Consider the following 18,763-nt stretch of genomic DNA (forward strand, 5'->3'; position numbering starts at 1 on the left):
GATTTTATTATTCATATTTATTTTTTGCTGTCTTTTTAGAACAGCTTACAAATCCGCTCAACCATTTTATATCCGAAAACAGTAATTATGATTTTAGCACCAAAAACCTTAAGGCTCACTGAATTCGTCGCAAAACACGCGAGAAACACGTTGCAAATTACTTTTGTACGTAGTAAATACAAATATAAATAATTTTTTGTATATGTATGTACTGTAATGCACTTTTAGTATAGATTTATTTATTTTATTACAATACATTTTAAATACATTTTTCCAATTTAGATTACTTTTTTCAAAATTCGATTACTTTTTACTACTCCAAACGAACTTACGTTATCCACTTTCACTGCACTGCACTTTTCAAATTAACACCAAATTTTTCCATTTATATTTCACATATTATTCTTATTTCTGTCTATTTTTCGTATTTTTTGTGAATTTTTTTCCCCCCTTTTTTTACCTAATTCTAATTACGTCAATTCAGCACCGTTAACATTACTACGAGCTCAACGTAAGTGCAGCAGTACTTCAACCGACGTCACAAAACAAACACGCTGCTCTGCACCACTATACACTATGCAACACTGCGCTAGTATTCTAGCCAACTATACACTAAGCTTAAGCGCTTTGCTGACTTTAGCCGACTTTACGACGCTGCGTTTCGCTAGCGACCGCACAACCAACTGCGCATCGATGACTCGTACTTGCGCTCGTACTCCAATGCACGTCGCGTTTTCTCGGCCGTTTTTGTTGTTGTTTTATATTTTGTTTTGTTGCGTTGGGCTGTCTGTAATTTGTGGTGTGTTGTTTGTTTCGTCGTGAAAGGACTTTGCGCGCGTCAAAGTCCTTTCGCCGCCATCAAAGGACTGAATGAAGCGTCAAGTGAGCGATAGTTTTTTCCCCAACCGAGCATCAAACAAAATCAACCAGAAGCGTTGTCACGACGCCTGAACTGCATAAGCGTCTAAATTTGTATATATGTGTGTTTGTGTGTATATACGTATATAAATTGTTAAGTCGTGTATGTGTGTTGGCCTGTAGCGGCATTATGCCGGCGCGACCGGTGGAGTCGCCCATCGCTCCAGCTGTCTGGTGGCATGGTGTCCATTACTCCATAGACCTAAGTATTACTAACAAACCGCTACTTAGTATATATCGCATGCGGCATACAAATGTATTCGTTTTTGTGTGTGTGTGTGTGTGTGTGTGTGTGTGTGTGTGAAGTGTATGCAATTCCTTAGAGTATGAGTTGCAGGAGCGTGGACCTTCCTGTTAACCTTCTGTGCCGTTCCAGCAGCTGTTACAAATATTATATACATATATGTATGTGTATTAATATATATATGTACGTTTGTCTAAATAATACATACATATGCATAAGCTTGTAAATATATATTAGCTTTCACTTTTTGTTGTGAACTAGAATATGATTATAGCTGCTTGTCGCCTATATCGCGTGCCATACTACATATGCTGAAGGTTTTACTAGTACGGCAACAACAGTAACAATATGGAGAATTTATGGAACTCACATATCATGATTTAATTCCGATCGAAATGACGACTTGGAAACCTCTAAAAAATAATAAAAATTCTCCATTCCGTTGTTGCATGGTTTGTGTTGGTGGTAAGGTGCATAAATGATGCCATTTGGATTTGTCATTGCTGTTGAAGGTAGAGTCTTCGTGAAATTACGGAAGTATGTTAATTTCATAAACTGTCGTGTATTTATTTCGAAAATGTGTTAAGGTTTGAGGTTCCGTTAAATTTTGTCAATTATTTGGTGATTTTTTCATTGGCTATAGTGTGCGCTGGATATGATGAACCAACTATTTTACACCCTGAACAAGATAAGGGTATATTAAGCTTGCCACTAAATTCGGCATACCAAGAGGAAACGTCGGAGACCTTATAAAGTATATATGTATATAAATGATTAGCGTGCCGAGCTGAGTCGATTTAACCACGCCCGTCTGTCTGTATATACACGAGCTAGTCCTTCAGTTTTTAAGATATCAATCTGAAATTTTGCACACGTTCTTTTCTCCCCAAGAAACTGCTCATTTGTCGGAACCGCCGATATTGGACCACTATAGCATATAGCTGCCATACAAACAGACCGATCAAAATCAAGTTTTTGTATGGAAAATCTTTTATTTGACAATTTTCCACTTTGTCCATTACATGGCGGCATTACACGGAAGATTAATTTAGCAGATTTTATTTAATAATTAAATTTCAGTACAAGTAATTTGTAGTTTACTGTTATGTCATCGCTTCGAAATTCGAACTTAATTCATCTAAGATTTAGCGATTTGTCTTAACTTTCCGACAGCTTCAAATAATATTCGTCAACCACAGACGACTTGGCTAAACGACTTACCGCTCGTCGTAATTCCAGTAAATGAGAGAACAACTTAATCCCAAAATTCGAAAAAGAAACTATAGCTCCTTGTTTGCTTTCTTTTCTGAGTTTGTAATTCCTTGTTAATGTTCTTTAGTTCCAAATCTATGAAATCCCAAAAAAATTGCAAACTAGAAGTTTAAGCAACGAACTTTGTAAACAACCGGACTTCTATAATATCTCTAATAATAATCTAAATATTAACTCTTTGTCACCTTCAGATGGATCATAGCATCCACCATTGCACTCGTATCTTCGTTCGTACGTTCGTACTCCGATCCACAGATGTTAACGAAGTTTTTTTGATGCAAATATTATTTTTAAGAGATTTATAAATAAGACAGTGGTTTCGAACATGTGATCAAACTGGATGTTAAAAAAATTCCAAACTTTGCGAAGCCTAGCGACGGATCCTTGAACCATAAGTAATATAAAATTCCCAAGCTTTTCTTTTTGACAGACAACTAACCGCCCTTATCGCCATCATGCTCAATGATGTAATGCAACCTCAGCATGACAGCTGTTTTTTTTTAACATTTCAATCAAACACTCAACCACAAAACAATTGACCTATCACACCTGAGCACTGAGTGTACAAATATTCACACAAGCAATAATTGTAGGTGTAACGACACTTAGTCATTCGTATGTACAGTTGGTGCCATTTATATGTGGATACTTGAAATATTCAACTTTTTTGACATTCCCGAAATCTTCACAAAGTTAAAATTTTCGAAAATATTTATTTTTCCAAAAGAACTGCAGCGCAACAAAATGTGGAAACTTAGATTTGCTGAGAACCATGAAGCTTCCGATAGAGTTTTGGAAAATGCTGCTACGGTCAAAGCCATTGGTTGGATAAAAAGTCGAGTGCGTACGACTTAAGATGACTCAACTATGGTAGAAAAGGTATAAATTATTAGGAAACCGAGTTGCAGTTTATGAAGGCGAGCACTATTTAAAAAAAAGTATTCTCTTTTTATATTTTTTAGCACCTAGCTTTGGATAAAATTGAGTCCCTGTTTATCGAATATAAATAAGACAACGTACATACTCGGCAAACCGATTGGAATTTTTGTATATTTCCAACTATATGCGATTTACTGAGGTGAAGTGATGTATTCACCACTGTGATTAAATAGAACCGAAGGGCTAACAGAAAACTTAAGCGTTTATATCCATTTGTGAATTTAAAAAAATCGAGTTTTTTTACCTATTTATCGATTTTACATATATTTAAAAATTTTCTCAGAAAATTCGAAGTTGATTCGGCAAAGAATTTCTAAACTTTGTGTAATCGTCTCCCAAAACTTTGAACGCGTTTTTCTCGAAACTCTGTTTTCAGAGTTAATGAGCAAAATTTCTCCGATACAGCTGGACCGATTGACTTGAAATTTTTAAGAGATCCTTTTAGATATAATTGTCAGCTAACGATCGGAGGAATAACATAATAATAATGTTGATTTTTTAAGCCATTCTGATGAGAAGTTTTTTTCACAAAATCTACTTTGTTTCTTGGGTAGCCGCCACTTTGTCAAAACTCAATATTTATGCTAGTCTTTCCTGTATTCATCTATAGTAATTATAACATTTTATTTGGTTTTTGGATTTGAGATAAGCTGAAAAATCTTCCTCACAGCCAAACACCTTTATACTGAGGTCTTCCTGAAGATCGGCTACAGAATCAAAGGAATCCCAAATTTTTGAAAATTAATCACTGTTTATTAAGGTACATTAAATTTAGTAAAAGCACATTATTTTTTAATTGTTTACTAAATTAAATGCCTCTTAAAATAATTGCCGAAAAAAACCCCGTTCATTTTCTGAGTTTCAAGAGAATATGACTTATAATTACTGCATTTTGACTGAAAATATCTTTGGTTCACAATTTTTCGACCACATACTATATTCAATAGCACTGATGTTGTTATTCCAAGTTAAATTAGCTGTCAGTTGTGCGACTGACTATATTACTGTACTTATCTTGCTATAAGCACACATCATATCATACCTACATAGATTTAAAACCACGAAATTTACTGTTAACTATTATGAGACTCACAAGTTGCTATGGCAGTTAATATCTGGGTGTACATAGGTGGAATCAGGCAATGACACTCATGCAATGCTGCCATATATTCGCGTAACATACCAAAGTGTACGCACATATTTAAATAATAACGGTATAATGAAACCGAAATAAAAATAATGTCGATAGATGATAACATATAAATTTAGTAAATTATAATTGCATTTGAGGGCTTCACTTACACGCGCAGAGTTGCTGTTGCCCGCATAAGCGAACATCTGTCATTTTAATTGTGTGTGTGGGTGTGTCATTTACAGCAGTGTGCAAAATTAACACGCTCCAACCAATATAATCCTATAATTTATTACTTTCGAATGTAACCGTCTATGTGCTTTTGACTAGGCTTAGTCCTGAGTCTGAATCCACGAGACAACAGCTCATGCTTTGCTACGAGCTTAAACTCCTGATTATAAGCGTATTTCTCGGGAAATTCTTCAAAAGGTATATAAGCCTAAGCCAGTTCACTCATTCCATCTACACATGCCTGCGTTAAAATCCATTTTGGACTCGTTAGGTTGAGTTTATACTCCCTTCTTAAGGAATAATATCGGTGTTCTGTAAAATTACTAAGACCTTTATGAAGCTAGAAAGGTATACTCCAATAACTCATAAAATGCCGCTTAGCTAAAAATCGTTGGTAAAATCCATTTTAACATTAACTCGCAGGGAGTCTAGGCCGATTTTCTCTACTACAATCCGAAAGAATTAGATCTGTGGTAGAAGATTGGAATCGAGGAAGTAGGCTGTCATGAAAATAAACGGAAATTCTGCGGTTAGAGAAAAGCTATGGCGATTTGACTGAGTTTGTTGTATGAACTTGCAAAAAGTCCAACCCGATTTTCCGTCCTACAACCCGAAAGCTTTAGATCTGTGCCAGAAGACTTGAATCGAAGAAATGGAACGCCATGAAATCAAGTGCAACTCTTACGGTAAAAGGAATGAGGACTTGTCTTACTTTGTTGTGAGAATCAGACATGGAATTAAGTCTCCGGCAAGAGAACACGCAGCGAGTTTAGCCTAATTTTCTGTGCTACAATGCTAAAGAATTAGATCTATGGTAGCGGTAGGGTTGAAGCGAGGAAATAGACCGTCATGAAAATAAGTGCAAATCCTGTGTTAAGGAAAAAAGTATGAAGACTTGTCTGAGTTTTTTGAGGTAAAGAGACATAATCAGATTATGAAAATTTCGAGCAAACGAAAAGATTTGCGAAGCATTTCGCGATACCCCTTACAAATTAGCAAAGAAGAATTGTAGAATAAGAAATTAGAAAGGCAACGCGGGCAAGCAAGTTTGAAAACATTCTTTTCCTTTGACTGATTTCTGACGAAATAATATTCTATATGTATGTACCTAGTTCCAATTTCTATCTGTCTATTTATGGTATATAGAAACCTTCACCGAAGCATGTAGGCATTTAATGAATGTCCTGACACTCGCAGTGTGACCGCCCGGTCAATTCAAATTGTATGCAATAATCAGACAAGCTATTTATTATTAACCACTTCATGTTGTATACACATACAACTACTTACATATTTTACTTATATGTATGAAAGTCTGTGCATAGGTATTATTTACTATAAAAGTCAGACTTGAGCGTCAGCATTGAATAAATATAATGGCGTACGCCTTTTATGGCGCCGTGTGGCATTTGTATGTATGTATATGTGTATAGGGGTATATGTGTGTATGTTTGCAGCAACAAGCCATGTTAAATACAAAAACAAAAAGAAACCAAAAATCAGCAAATCAAATATATGAAATAGAAAAGGGTTAACATTTCGCTGTTCGCTATATTTAAGCATATATGTATGTATGTATGCATGTATGTACATATGTAAAACAAGAAAACCCATTAACTTCGGTTACACCGAAGCTACAATACCCTTCGCAAGTGCATTTTTATAGCATAAAAGGGTATAAAAATATATTTATCTTGATTTTGATCGGTCTGTTTGTATGGCAGCTATATATTAAAGTGGTCCGATCCGAACAATATATTTGTAGATTGTAGTCTTGCTTTAAACAATAATCTACGCCAAATTTCGTGAAGATATCTTTTCAAATAAAATTTTTTTTCCTATAATGTCTTGATTTTGACCGATCAGTTTGTATGGTAGCTATATGCTAAAGTGATCCGATATCAGCGATTCCAACAAATAAGCAGTGTCTTAGTGAGCAAGTGATGTGTGTAAAATTTCAAATCGATATCTCAACATCTAAGGGACTAGTACGCTTATAGGTATACAGACGGACAGATGTCAAAAATCGACTCAGTTCATATATGCATATACTCTGTAGAGTCTCCAACGTTCCTTCTGTGTATTACAAACATTGTAGCAAACTGAATTGATCCTGTTCAGGATATAAAAATGTATGTATATGTATATGTAAGCAGCAGTAGTGTTGAGCAGCAGCAGACATGTCTGTAATTTGACGGTATTCAACTATTATAAAAATGGCAGACAAGCACGCGAATAGGGAAACGCATAACTGCACAAGTATGCTGACATATATACATATATATATATACATATATGATAAGTACCAGTGTGTATGTGTTAATTTATGTGTTGAATTCACTTTCACTATGGCACATGCGGAATTTCCGCCACGTGGTCGCGGTGTTACCGATATACATATCTAACAAACATATGTGCTTAAAAAAACTTATATACTCGTATGCATTTCTGTGTATGGTCGCCAGAGAAATATGTATATGCATGCATATATTCTATATAAAAAACCACTGTACTTTTGGTGGGCCTCCTTGACCAGTTACTCGATCGAGATCGACACGAGTATTTAATAAAAGTGTGAGATAGAGAGAGAGGGACAGAGAGAGAGAGAGAGCGAGAAAGAAAGAAAATTACCCTAACCACCGGTTCTACGTTACCGGATTTGTCCAGATTTTATACGGCCAAGGGCTGTTATTCCGGTAGAAGATAATAAAAAGAAAAAGAAATATCACTGAGAGTAAACTGCTTAAAATATATCTACTTTTACTTTTTACCTTCATTGAGAATCCGTTATAACCAAAACCGAATCATAATTGATTTTTAGAAAATGAAAATGCAAATGCAATGATCAATGATTTGGTCGTTTACTATTCTTGTCTCTTCGATATACGATCCAATCAAGCAACAAATGCCGAAAAATTCTAAAATGATCGAGGAAGCTTTGTGTAACGGCTCTCCATTTAGTGGAGACACTTTTAAGGCTTCTTAAATTTCTGGGATATATACATAGACTCTCTTTCTCATCGAAACCATACACTAGGAACGAAATTTTACCTACAGATATTTATCTAACTCAATGTAAAGTTTAGAGCTGATTCAAGTTCGCTTGTTCCATGCAGTATATTCGGTCACAAGGAGCGAGTATAAAGCACCTTTCCAATAAGGCAGCTTCTCGGTTTTATTACATTCATCTGCATTATTTCTCCTTTTAAAGTTATTGATATTAAAACCATGAGCCTTTGATCAGTTTCCACACCAGCTTAAGAGATCTTCGCTTACTAATTTGGGCTCAAAAGAGCTTTATAGATCATATGTTCATTGTGTATATACATATGTATACCAACAAGGATTTAGTGCAATCATAGAACCTTAAACAAGTTAAATTCAGGAAGCGAGTAGACATCACTACTGAGAACTAGTATATGACATTTGGATTTACGTAATCGGGACGATGAAAAATTTTTATCCGGCCAAAGACGATCACCTAGGCAACATTTCTCAAAATTATTTCCGAAATATTATATTTTCTGCCGCTATAACAACAACAACAGAACCATACGTTCATGACAAAAAATTTGTGTGATCCACACTTCTCCTGTGTATAAGGATTTCAACATATCGGCCCATTGCTAGTTTCGAAATTTCGATTTTAACTTGTTTGGCTGCATCAACAATTTAAGAAAGTCCTTAAACTTGATGTGCAAAACGAAACATATGTATGAACATAACATACAAGCTCATACATACATATATTCTTTCGTAAGTACCTCGGTATATAAATTCTAGTCAAAGTCCCCTGGCTAGTTTATAGTTTCTAGCGCTGTGTGTGCGTTAACTGTGGCCTTCTTAGCTTACCACTTCCGTTGTTAACTTTTTGAGACATTTTTTTCGCTGGAGTCGTGAGGGTGTTCGGTTTTTGCTCGTTTTTGTTGTAGTTTAATAAGCGCAGATGTTGCATGTAAAGCGGTGAGTAAATTTTTCAATGTCACGCATATTGGTAAACATCGCTTCGATATGCATTGGAGTATAGAGGTATATAACTGCCTTACCAAGCTGCTGACCGACCCTCGATGGAAGTAGACTGATTGTGCGATTAGAAGCCGGTGGCTTTGGCCTTTAGAAAAACCCAAATTATACAGTGTACAGCATAAGTATAAGTGAAAGTTTTTCCCCAAAGCAGCAGTCGTGGCTCGGTAGACAAGGTCAAGTTTTCAAGTATTTAAATCATATCAAATATTTGCGAAAAATATAAGTCGCTTTCTCTTGAATTCAATGACTTATTATTTTTGTGAAATAGAAGAACCAAGTAGTTGATACTCTGCTTTTCTCTAGTCTAGCCCTCCAAGCTCACAGTTGCGGAGACAATTATTAGGACCCGGATCTAATTGGAACGAATAGCAATTATTATTTGCCCAATGGACTTTTAACTCGCTAGTATTCTTCAAAATAATTCGCAGAGAGACAACCAGTATAAGTTGTCACCAACTCTCCACTCATAATTAATTGCTTGAGAGACAAATCCACAACTATTGTAGTTTAAACAGAGAACTTAGAAGAACGAGAAGGTGCAAATTGAATTTAGTGTGATGTTCGATTGGACTAATAAAGCTGAAAAATTCCGAGCATTCTTTCCGAGCAGTTATTCTAAGTTCTCTGGTTTAAAAACTCGATTAACCTATCAAACATACTAAATTAATGTCTGGTATGTCTCTCAAACTGAGTATTCAGAAAATCGTTTTCCCTTTGCTTCGACCATCGATACAACTTGTTCCCTTCGTCTATAAAAATACAAAACTGCCTTTGATCTAACGGCAATATTGGTATCTCTTTCAGAAATAAGTCAGCAAGTAACGACTACCAAAACTCCAATACATTTAAAGAATTAGCGCCGAAACTAACGCATATAAACCATGCAACCGATAAGCCCTTGGCGTAAATAAGGAATGAATAAACACACGTACAAGAGATTCAATTACATTTACCAATTTGATCTGAAGAAACTCATAGAAACTTCAACACAAAGCGCTGGTAGGGCCGTTGAGCAATTTAACAGTGACTTAACCGATAAAGAGCTTGCTTGAAGTTTTTTATTATTGACAAGCTTGTATTTGCACAAGCTGAAATACTAACAACATATTCACAATAACACACAACATTCTGTGTTCCCATTTTACCATTGTGAATATATAGTTTGCGCTAAGCTGAAGATGAAGCATACATCAAAATCAGCTGTAAGTAATTTGTGCATTACTCGCCAACAAATCATTTTTATTTTAGACGCCTTTAAAATTTCTACTTTTTTGTTATGGCCGCTGCGGAACAGGATTTCAATGATTTGATGGACAAAAATTTTTTAGCAGAGGAAAATATAGGGCAAGAGAGCTACCATGAAGGTTTAGAAGTGGGTCGTGCACGTGGAGAACAAGAAGGTTATGAACTAGGCTACCAGCAGGGCATACAACTTGGCAAGGAATTAGGTGAAATTTATGGCATTGTTGTGGCACAACAACAACAAAAACATACTGAAAAAGTACAACGTGCGTTACAACAATTACGTACCAGCATAGATCAGTTTCCACGTGATAATAATCCCGAAGCCGATATAATTGGCATGGTGGAGAGTATACGCAATCAATATAAACGTGTACGTATACTGACAGCGGGCAAGGTGGGAAAGACAACGAAAAAAGTAAAAGACGCCAGCAGTAATAGTGGTGTGGCAGAAAAAGTTAAAGATTTGTCTTTTTAAAATTTACAATAACTGAAGAAATGAGTAGCAGCCAAATACGTGCGTGCTTGGAGGAGATTTTACACTTCATGCAGCCACATTGGGAGTTTGTCAACTGCCATATGGTTAGCTATTTGACAGAAAAGCATTGGCAAAATTATGTGCCCGCAGAGTTAAAACATGAAGTGCCTGATGTGGAAAGCGTACAAAGCTGCATTGAGACAGTATTTTGGCAAAATAATGATGGAGATAACAAATTTAGTGGTGTTAAGCAATTTGTGGCAAACTGTAGAAAATATTATTTAGATAAAAGCACTGATATACTGACGCCAATGGAGCAGTTGAATAAAGCTTTGGGATTGGTGCAAGATGACGCGCAAAATTTGACAATTAAAGAGTTTATGAGTGAGAAGAAACGACATGAGGTTTGTTGTTGGCTTAACTATTTTTGAGAACAAATATATATTTTATCTTTGTATTAAAGGTAGAGATAACAGCCGCGCTGATCGATCGCTTAATACACAGTGTATCGAGCAACACAGAAGTATATATTGTTGATGCGGGCGATGGCAAAGGCTATTTATCATCACGTCTTGCCTTACAGTACAAGCATCGCGTGCTGGGTATTGACTTTCAAGAATTGAACACCGAAAATGCTTTGCAACGCAATCGCAAGTTAGAGGTATTTCATTTTACTCATAAAACAAGTAAACAGCTTTAAACAAATTTATTAACTTTACTAACAGCGCGTTTGGAATGGCTTAGTAAAGCGCGCAGAATTACAACAACAAGGCATAACACCTAAACGTCGTAGCAAAAATGTGCAAAAACCTGCTACCTTCACGCCTGAAACAATTGCAAATGCGAACGAAAAAGATATGCTTTACAAAACCACAGCTGCATTTATTACAACCGACTTGAATATTATACAACTCTTGCAACAGCAATTTCCGCAAGTCACCCACACTAGCGCTATCTGTTTAACCGGTCTACACACCTGCGGCAATTTGGCCACCACCTGCCTGCGCCTCTTTCACGAACAGCCACAATGCAGATTGATTTGTAATATCGGCTGCTGCTACCACCTGCTGCAAGAGGAATACGCTTCACCGGAGTTTTTTGAAAATGAAACGATTAGCGCACGTCAAAAAACGCCTGGTTTCCCAATGAGTCAATTTCTGCGCGACAAACATTTAACGCTCGGTCGCAATGCACGCATGTTGGCCACACAATCGTTCGAGCGCGTCACCAGCGAACGCAGCGTCATGAACACTTCACTCTACTATCGTGCGCTACTTGAAGTTCTGATTTGCGATACCGCCCAAGAAATGCGGCAAAAGTTGCAAGTCGGTAAAGTGCGTAAATATGCTAATTTTAATGAGTATGTGGCGCTATGTTGTAAAAAGTTCGCGACGACACAAAATTGCAATTTGCACTGGGACACAGCTATTGTGGATAATGTGCAAAAACAATACGCGGCCGATGCGCATTACATGCATTTATACTATATGCTACGTATGTGCTTTGCGCAAGTTATAGAAAGCCTCATATTGCTGGATCGTTTGTTGTACTTGAAGGAGTTAGGTTATGCGGAGAGCTATTTGGTGGCGGTATTCGATGCAGTAATATCGCCGCGACGTTTCGGCATTATCGCTTTGAAAAGCGCGGCTAGCTGACGACCTTGATTTATTCTATGCTTGCATGCTTGCATACATGCATGTTTTTATATAATTACACTAAGCCGGTAGGATTGGAAGACTCCGCTTGTTGATAATTAACTGTATGTTACATCATATTTTATTGCTTTGTTTTATATATTTACACAGTGCTAATAAATTCTTATTTACATATACGACAATTTGATTGATAGTAGAGAGAAAATGCAATGTTTTATTTATTACGTGTTGTAGTAGCGTTTACACAGCAATAGTTTGTAAGTTTGTTGATTTAACATCAAGCACACACGCACATACATGTGTATATGTATTGTATGTAGAGGTATATAGGCGTCGAGTAGTGTTGTGATTACGAGAGAATGTTTTACGACTCACAATTGCGCGCCGGTGAAATTAGAAGCGCGGTCGCGTATTGGCAACAAAATGCTAATTAATAAGTATTCACATCTTAATTAATATTTTACACACATATGTATGTGTGCATATAGATATTATGTATGCATATACTATGTAAATAGACATATATATATGTATATATATATATACATATATCTGTAAGATAGATGAAAAATTGTAAATTCAATATGTAATTTTGCTTTGCGCGAAATTTTGATAACACTTTTACGTAGTTAGATACACATGCTTACATACTTCCTTATGTACATTTAACACTCTCTTAGAACGTATATTTTAATATTGTTATTGTAGCGCTGCCGGCACAGAATAAAAGCGCAAACCTGTGGGAGTCGTCTACTTAGTGTTGCTGTGGAAGCGCGTTACAAAAGGTCGTTAGAAATTTAAATCGCAATTATAAATAATATTTTGCTAAAGGTATCTATCTAACAAGTGTTGTGCGAAATAATAAAGTGGAAAATTTTATTTGTTAAAATAACATTAAAAGTATTTACTGGTTGAGGAGTAAAGAAAACTGTGAATTTGTTAAAAAAAAATTAAAAATAAATAACGGTTAAAGTAAAAGAACTGTGAATAACTTCTAATTACATTTACAATTTTTGTGTGATTTAAATAAAATTTTGCAACAAAAAATATTATACATATATAGAAAAAAATATAATTTATTAAATTTAAATTTAAAAAATTTAGAAAAAACAATAAATTTTTATATCTTGTGCAAATTTTTAGTGTGAAAAATTATGGTATAAAGTGCATTGTTGCAACACTAAGAAGAAATATAAATTTACTGTTAAAAATAAATTTTCAAAACACAAAGAATTTAATTTTTTAATGTAGTATTTGAAAATTTAGAAGCATGTTTAACTTTTGCTAAAAATGAAATAAAATTAAGAATATTTTAGTGCGCTTACAAAAATACTTTGAATTTATAGCTTATAAAAGTAATTTATTTTTATAAAAGGAAAATTGATAGAAAAAAACAATTGTTGTGGACAAATTTTTGTAACATTCACAAATTATGTGAAACTCATAATATCTATATTTTTAACATTTAGAAGAAAAAATGCATCACTATGCTTTAAAAACGTTTTTGTTATGAAGAAAGTATTAATATTTGAATTGTTCGAAAATTTAGAAAAAATGTAAAATTTCAGTTATAATTAAATAATAATAAATAAATACATAAATAATAATGCAATGCGCTTGAAAAATTTTTAGAGTTTCTACTTTTTAAAATAAAATTATAAATAAAATATGCATTTAAAAATTGTATATACTTTGGACAATATTGGAGCAAAATTATAAATTTATAAAATTCAATATTTTGAAAATTTAGTGAATACAATATTATTTGATTATGCGAAAATTAATAAAATTTGTGCGATCTGTTTGTATGGCCGCTATATGCTATAGTGCTCCGATCTGCGCAATATGTTCAGAGATTGTAGCATTGGCTTGGACAATAATACATGTTGCATATCGTGACGATATCTTGTCAAATACAAAATTTTACAATACAAGGATTTAATTTTGATCGTTCAGTTTGTATGACAGCTATAGCATATAGTGATCCGATATTCGCGTTTCTAATAAATGAGCAGCTCCTTGAGGAGAAAAGAACGTGTGCAAAATTTCAGATTGATATCTCAAAAACTGGGGAACTAGTTCGCGTATAACATTTATAGACAGGCGAACACTGCTAAATCGACTCAGTTGATCATTTATATATACATATATTTACTTTATAGTGTCTACGACATTTCCTTCTGAGCGTTACACAGTTAAGTTAGGTTAGGTACAGGCTATTATATACACACATATATAATGAAAATCAAGGTGTGTTTATACAAAATAAAAAAATTTAACTAGAAAATTCAAAATATAACCAATAAACAAATTAAAAAAATAACATAAAATAATAATGCTAAAAAATATGTAGTATTATAGCGAAAAATAACAATAAAGTAAACCTACAATACAACACAATTAACTTTTATCGCGTTGCCAATTAATTTTTATTAGCTACAAGTAAAATAGTGTTCACAAAGGTGTTAGTAAAATTCTAAAGGAAATATTTATGTATTTAAGAGTTAATATATATACTTTTTATGTGCAATTTTCGCACCTTTCTTAAAAAAAGGCACAAAAGTATTTTTCTTTAAATATACATATCTAAAATGTAAAATTAAATACAAGCTTTCTAATAACGATCATGAATCGTAAATTAAACTCAGAAGTAAACTTTCAAAAAGCTGATTTTCGTATTTATACATATTTTTGGACATTTTATAGTCACTCTATGTTCATATATTTTTGAACTATTGGTTGTAGCACGTTATGAGAGAACTAGCTAAGCATTGTTTATTAAACAGTCCCGACCCAGCCAAATAAGGTCTAAGCACACGTTCTTACAATGTATCAGCTCACCCGACGTGCAATCGCTGCTTCATATGGGGCTAATGGCACATGCCATTACTATTATATTATATTACTAACGTATTGTATAATTGTTTAATCTAATTTTCATTTTCTTATCATTATACGGAAAAGATATTAGCGAGATTACTTGCACAATCTAGTCAATTATAAACAACGTTATATTTGAAGTATGTAAATACTAGTATGTTATGCTTTTATAGCTACTTATATTAACGACGAGTGCTTTAGGCAATTAAATACTTCTTGAAAATCATTTATTTCAAACGAGTTTGCATTTTTTTTTCTACATGGCACTTACTAATCCTGCAGTTTAATTGCGCATCAATTATAGTATATAGAATTTCTTCTAAAGCGTATTTTTTAGAGAATGACTAGCCACGTCTTATAAAGTTCATGCTGTCGGTGCAATTTTGCTTCGGCTTTATTATCATAGAACATTGGCTTGACGTTTTCTCACGAAAAACAGTCTAATGCAATCAAATCACAAGATCACATGCGTGGCCAATTCTCAAAAGAATCTTCCGCAGATCGGAACTTATATGTAATTTTATTGAGCACAGGTTTTTAGAGTCTACAAATAGAGTATAGCAGATTGGTCAGGTCTCGAAGTCAGCCCGCAAATTAACCCTAAAAATAAGTTAAATTTATTTCGTTAAAGTGATATGTCGACTATGACGTCACTAACAACACTTCGGTTACAAATAGTTTGCTATTTTAAGCCCATTCCTAGATAACGCGGCAATTACTTGTTGATCCGAAGATAGAGTCCAATATCAAAAGTAGTGTTAACAAAGTAGAGTTAACTCCACTGCCAGAATATTGAGTATCGATTTTATCAGCTATTTATTTTGATATTTGTTTTCATGAAGCTTATCTAATAACAAAAACATTTTTCAATTATCATGCAGCTATGGAAAAAACCAAAAGATTTATACAACCTTTCAGTCCATATTTTTTATCACCGAAGCGCTGCTAGGCACCCAAATTCATTTTTAAATATTCAAATGTTAATACAATAAGTTTTCGTTTTCGGCTTGCAATTGTAGACAGTTTTGTATAGAAATAGAAAGCAATAATTATATAGAAACAAGTATGGCAGCACTAAGTTCGGGTGTAATCGAACATTTTATACTATTGCAACTTGCAAGCATGAAAGCCGGGACTTGCTTTCCAGCATTGGCAAAACCTTATATTAACACTAAGAGGGGCTGGGCTAAAGAATGTATTGATCTGGTTCTACCCATATTTGACAGAGGGCATTGTATAAGCAGGAAAAGATTTTTTCGCAATAGCAATTGGGGTTCACATATTCGGTATTTGCGGGATTGAATAGTTGTAATCCGATTTTGACAGTTATCGGTTATTAGGTCACTCATCTTAAAGACACTATTCGGGCAAAGTGTTAACTCGATGCGTTTTTTGGTGCTTGATTTGTTTGTTGGAAAGTGAAAGAGTCATGTGGAACTTAAAACTTTGTCGTACGGACAGACGGATGGACAGACAGTCAGTTGAATTTCAACTCCTAACTCAATATGCATATATCTCGATTAGGTTTAGGTCAACAAAACTATTATACTCTGTAGTAACATGTTACAAGAGTATAAAAAAATGATACGCGAGATTTTTTTACGCAAAGCAAAGATCCACAAAAATACAAATCAAATTTACTGTTATAATTTTAAGTGGATTTCGGTGTTGCTAACTTGCCATGCACAAGTCGGTGAACTGTTAACAAAATAGCCGACTTTTATAATAATAATAGATTGTTTGTATTAATAACTCTCTATATAAAAAAACTTTCTCACTCTCTCTCTCTCTCTTTCTCACTCTCTATCTCTCTCCTCTAAATATTTTCCCTATACTCTGCGAATATAGAGCGTATAATGCTATCGGTAGATACTGCTTGCCTCTTGGCGACCCTTTTGGCGCTGGTCTACATTTGGTGCCGTTACACATATGGCTACTGGAGACGCAATAAGGTGCCCTATATGACGCCATTGCCACTGATTGGCAATATGGAAGTTTTGTTTACAATGAGGAATAGTTTCTATCTATATCTATCCGACATTTATAAAGATGCTAGAATGTCAAAGGCTGCGGCAGTCGGCATTTATGTACTCAACCGGCCAGCGTTAGTGTTACGTGAACCGGAACTTATAAAAACGGTGCTAATTAAGGAGTTTTCAAAGTTCTCCGATCGTTCAGCCGGCTGTGATCCACACGATGATGCTTTGGGTTCGAATAATCTGTTTTTCATAAACAATCCACAATGGAAGGATCTGAGAACGAAAATTACGCCAGTTTTCACAACGGGAAAGATCAAACAAATGTATCCACTAATGACTGACGTTAGTACACCCATAAAAGTTTCTTAATTATGCATTAATATATATTTTTAATGGTCTATAGATCGGCACGGAGCTGGAAGCCCATTTGAATTCGTATGCGAAAACTGACGACGCTTTCGTAACCGAAGTTAAAGAGGTTTGTGCACTCTTCACCACCGATATGATTGCCACCATCGCTTTTGGTGTGAAAGCTAATAGTCTTGTAAATCCAAAAGGCGAATTCCGCACACAAGGACGAAAATTACTAACCTTTACATTCGGTCGTGCCATTGACTTCTTCGTCGCTTTTTTCTTTCCGAAGTGGGTCGCTACATTGCGCATTAAAGTTTTTACGCCGGAGTTCAGCTCATTTTTACGTCGCACCATCAATCATGTAATGTCATCAAGAGAGGAGAGCAAAGCGACACGTAACGATCTTATCGATGTGTTGTTGAGCCTAAAAGAAGAGGCTGTTGCGAAAGGCGAGTATAATACCAAGTTACAGGATATGTTGACAGCACAAGCTGCGGTATTTTTCTCAGCTGGTTTTGAGACGTCATCTTCAACAATGACATTTGCGCTATACGAGTTATCGAAACGGCCCGATTTGCAAGAACGTCTGCGCAATGAGATTTGTGAAGCTCTCCTAGCTGAGCAGGGTACAATATCGTATGAGACTATCAATAATCTACCATATCTGGGTATGGTTGTGGATGAAGTGCTGCGTTTATATCCAGTATTACCTTTTCTCGATCGCGAACATCTGCCAAACGACGGTGAAAAGCAATTCGATCTTAAACCGTATTACGATTACACAATGCCAAGCGGCATGTCTGTTTATGTACCAATCTTCGGCATACAGCGTGATCCCGAGGTGAGTTAGTTATTCTCAAAACATTTAAAAAATTTTACTTTCAACCCGCTTCTAGTACTGGCCCAACCCGAACACCTTCGATCCTGAACGTTTCAGCGCCGAGAATAAGAAAACCCATAAACCTATGACCTACTTTCCGTTCGGCAATGGACCACGTAACTGTATTGGTAGCCGCATTGGTTTACTGCAGTCTAAGGTGGGTCTGGTGCATATATTGAAGAATCATTACGTGGCCACATGTGAGAAAACACCGGCGGAAATCATTTTCGATCCACTGTCCATACTTTTAAGTCATAAAACAAGCATTTACTTAAAATTTGTCAATGACAAACGATATGACCGCAATTCGAGACAATGAGTGTTCGAAATAATTTCGAAAAATGTCGAGATAATTAAAAAATATTTTAAAATAAGTTTTGTTTTTAATAAAAATTAAACACAAAAGTGTTTAAAATATATGGATTATAAATGGCAAATTGTTGTTGTACCTTTCTAACCCTGTATGTTTGTAATTCAAGCTTAAAGCAGAAGAGCATATAAGTTTGTATGTTGTCTACAAAGACGTTTTTATA

The 18,763-nt window shown here is 35.0% G+C and overlaps 3 protein-coding genes across 3 annotated transcripts; all 3 read left to right on the forward strand.

Annotated features, from left to right (window-relative positions):
* The first annotated feature begins 9,553 nt into the window (after positions 1-9,553).
* On the forward strand, positions 9,554-10,482 carry LOC106618211 (protein LTO1 homolog). The gene is made up of 2 exons (XM_070109238.1): positions 9,554-9,964; positions 10,057-10,482. Exons 1-2 carry the CDS (start codon positions 9,941-9,943, stop codon positions 10,480-10,482), a joined length of 450 nt encoding a protein of 149 aa, XP_069965339.1. The 5' UTR covers positions 9,554-9,940.
* A 20-nt stretch (positions 10,483-10,502) lies between these two features.
* Positions 10,503-12,342, forward strand: LOC106618210 (probable methyltransferase-like protein 25). Its single transcript, XM_014235858.3, has 3 exons — positions 10,503-10,886; positions 10,946-11,143; positions 11,208-12,342. The coding sequence occupies exons 1-3, from the start codon at positions 10,503-10,505 to the stop codon at positions 12,135-12,137; spliced, it is 1,512 nt and encodes a 503-aa protein (XP_014091333.2). The 3' UTR covers positions 12,138-12,342.
* Positions 12,343-12,836: 494 nt separating this feature from the next.
* Positions 12,837-18,667, forward strand: LOC106618196 (cytochrome P450 6g1). Its single transcript, XM_014235839.3, has 4 exons — positions 12,837-12,968; positions 16,866-17,338; positions 17,400-18,191; positions 18,247-18,667. The coding sequence occupies exons 2-4, from the start codon at positions 16,874-16,876 to the stop codon at positions 18,547-18,549; spliced, it is 1,560 nt and encodes a 519-aa protein (XP_014091314.3). The 5' UTR covers positions 12,837-12,968; positions 16,866-16,873; the 3' UTR covers positions 18,550-18,667.
* The last annotated feature ends 96 nt before the right edge of the window (positions 18,668-18,763 follow it).

The sequence above is a fragment of the Bactrocera oleae genome, chromosome 4 (assembly GCF_042242935.1).
Source record: "Bactrocera oleae isolate idBacOlea1 chromosome 4, idBacOlea1, whole genome shotgun sequence".
Classification (NCBI taxonomy): domain Eukaryota; kingdom Metazoa; phylum Arthropoda; class Insecta; order Diptera; family Tephritidae; genus Bactrocera; species Bactrocera oleae.

Bases quoted from the DNA above. Each gene is read 5' to 3' on its own strand.
- LOC106618211 (XM_070109238.1), top strand. From the start codon at position 9,941: ATGAAGCATACATCAAAATCAGCT. The intron at 9,965-10,056 runs GTAAGTAATTTG...GCTGCGGAACAG, and splicing joins AGCATACATCAAAATCAGCT to GATTTCAATGATTTGATGGA.
- LOC106618210 (XM_014235858.3), top strand. From the start codon at position 10,503: ATGAGTAGCAGCCAAATACGTGCGTGCTTGGAGGAGATTTTACACTTC. The intron at 10,887-10,945 runs GTTTGTTGTTGG...TTTGTATTAAAG, and splicing joins GTGAGAAGAAACGACATGAG to GTAGAGATAACAGCCGCGCT. The intron at 11,144-11,207 runs GTATTTCATTTT...CTTTACTAACAG, and splicing joins AACGCAATCGCAAGTTAGAG to CGCGTTTGGAATGGCTTAGT.
- LOC106618196 (XM_014235839.3), top strand. From the start codon at position 16,874: ATGCTATCGGTAGATACTGCTTGCCTCTTGGCGACCCTTTTGGCGCTG. The intron at 17,339-17,399 runs GTTAGTACACCC...AATGGTCTATAG, and splicing joins TGTATCCACTAATGACTGAC to ATCGGCACGGAGCTGGAAGC. The intron at 18,192-18,246 runs GTGAGTTAGTTA...ACCCGCTTCTAG, and splicing joins GCATACAGCGTGATCCCGAG to TACTGGCCCAACCCGAACAC.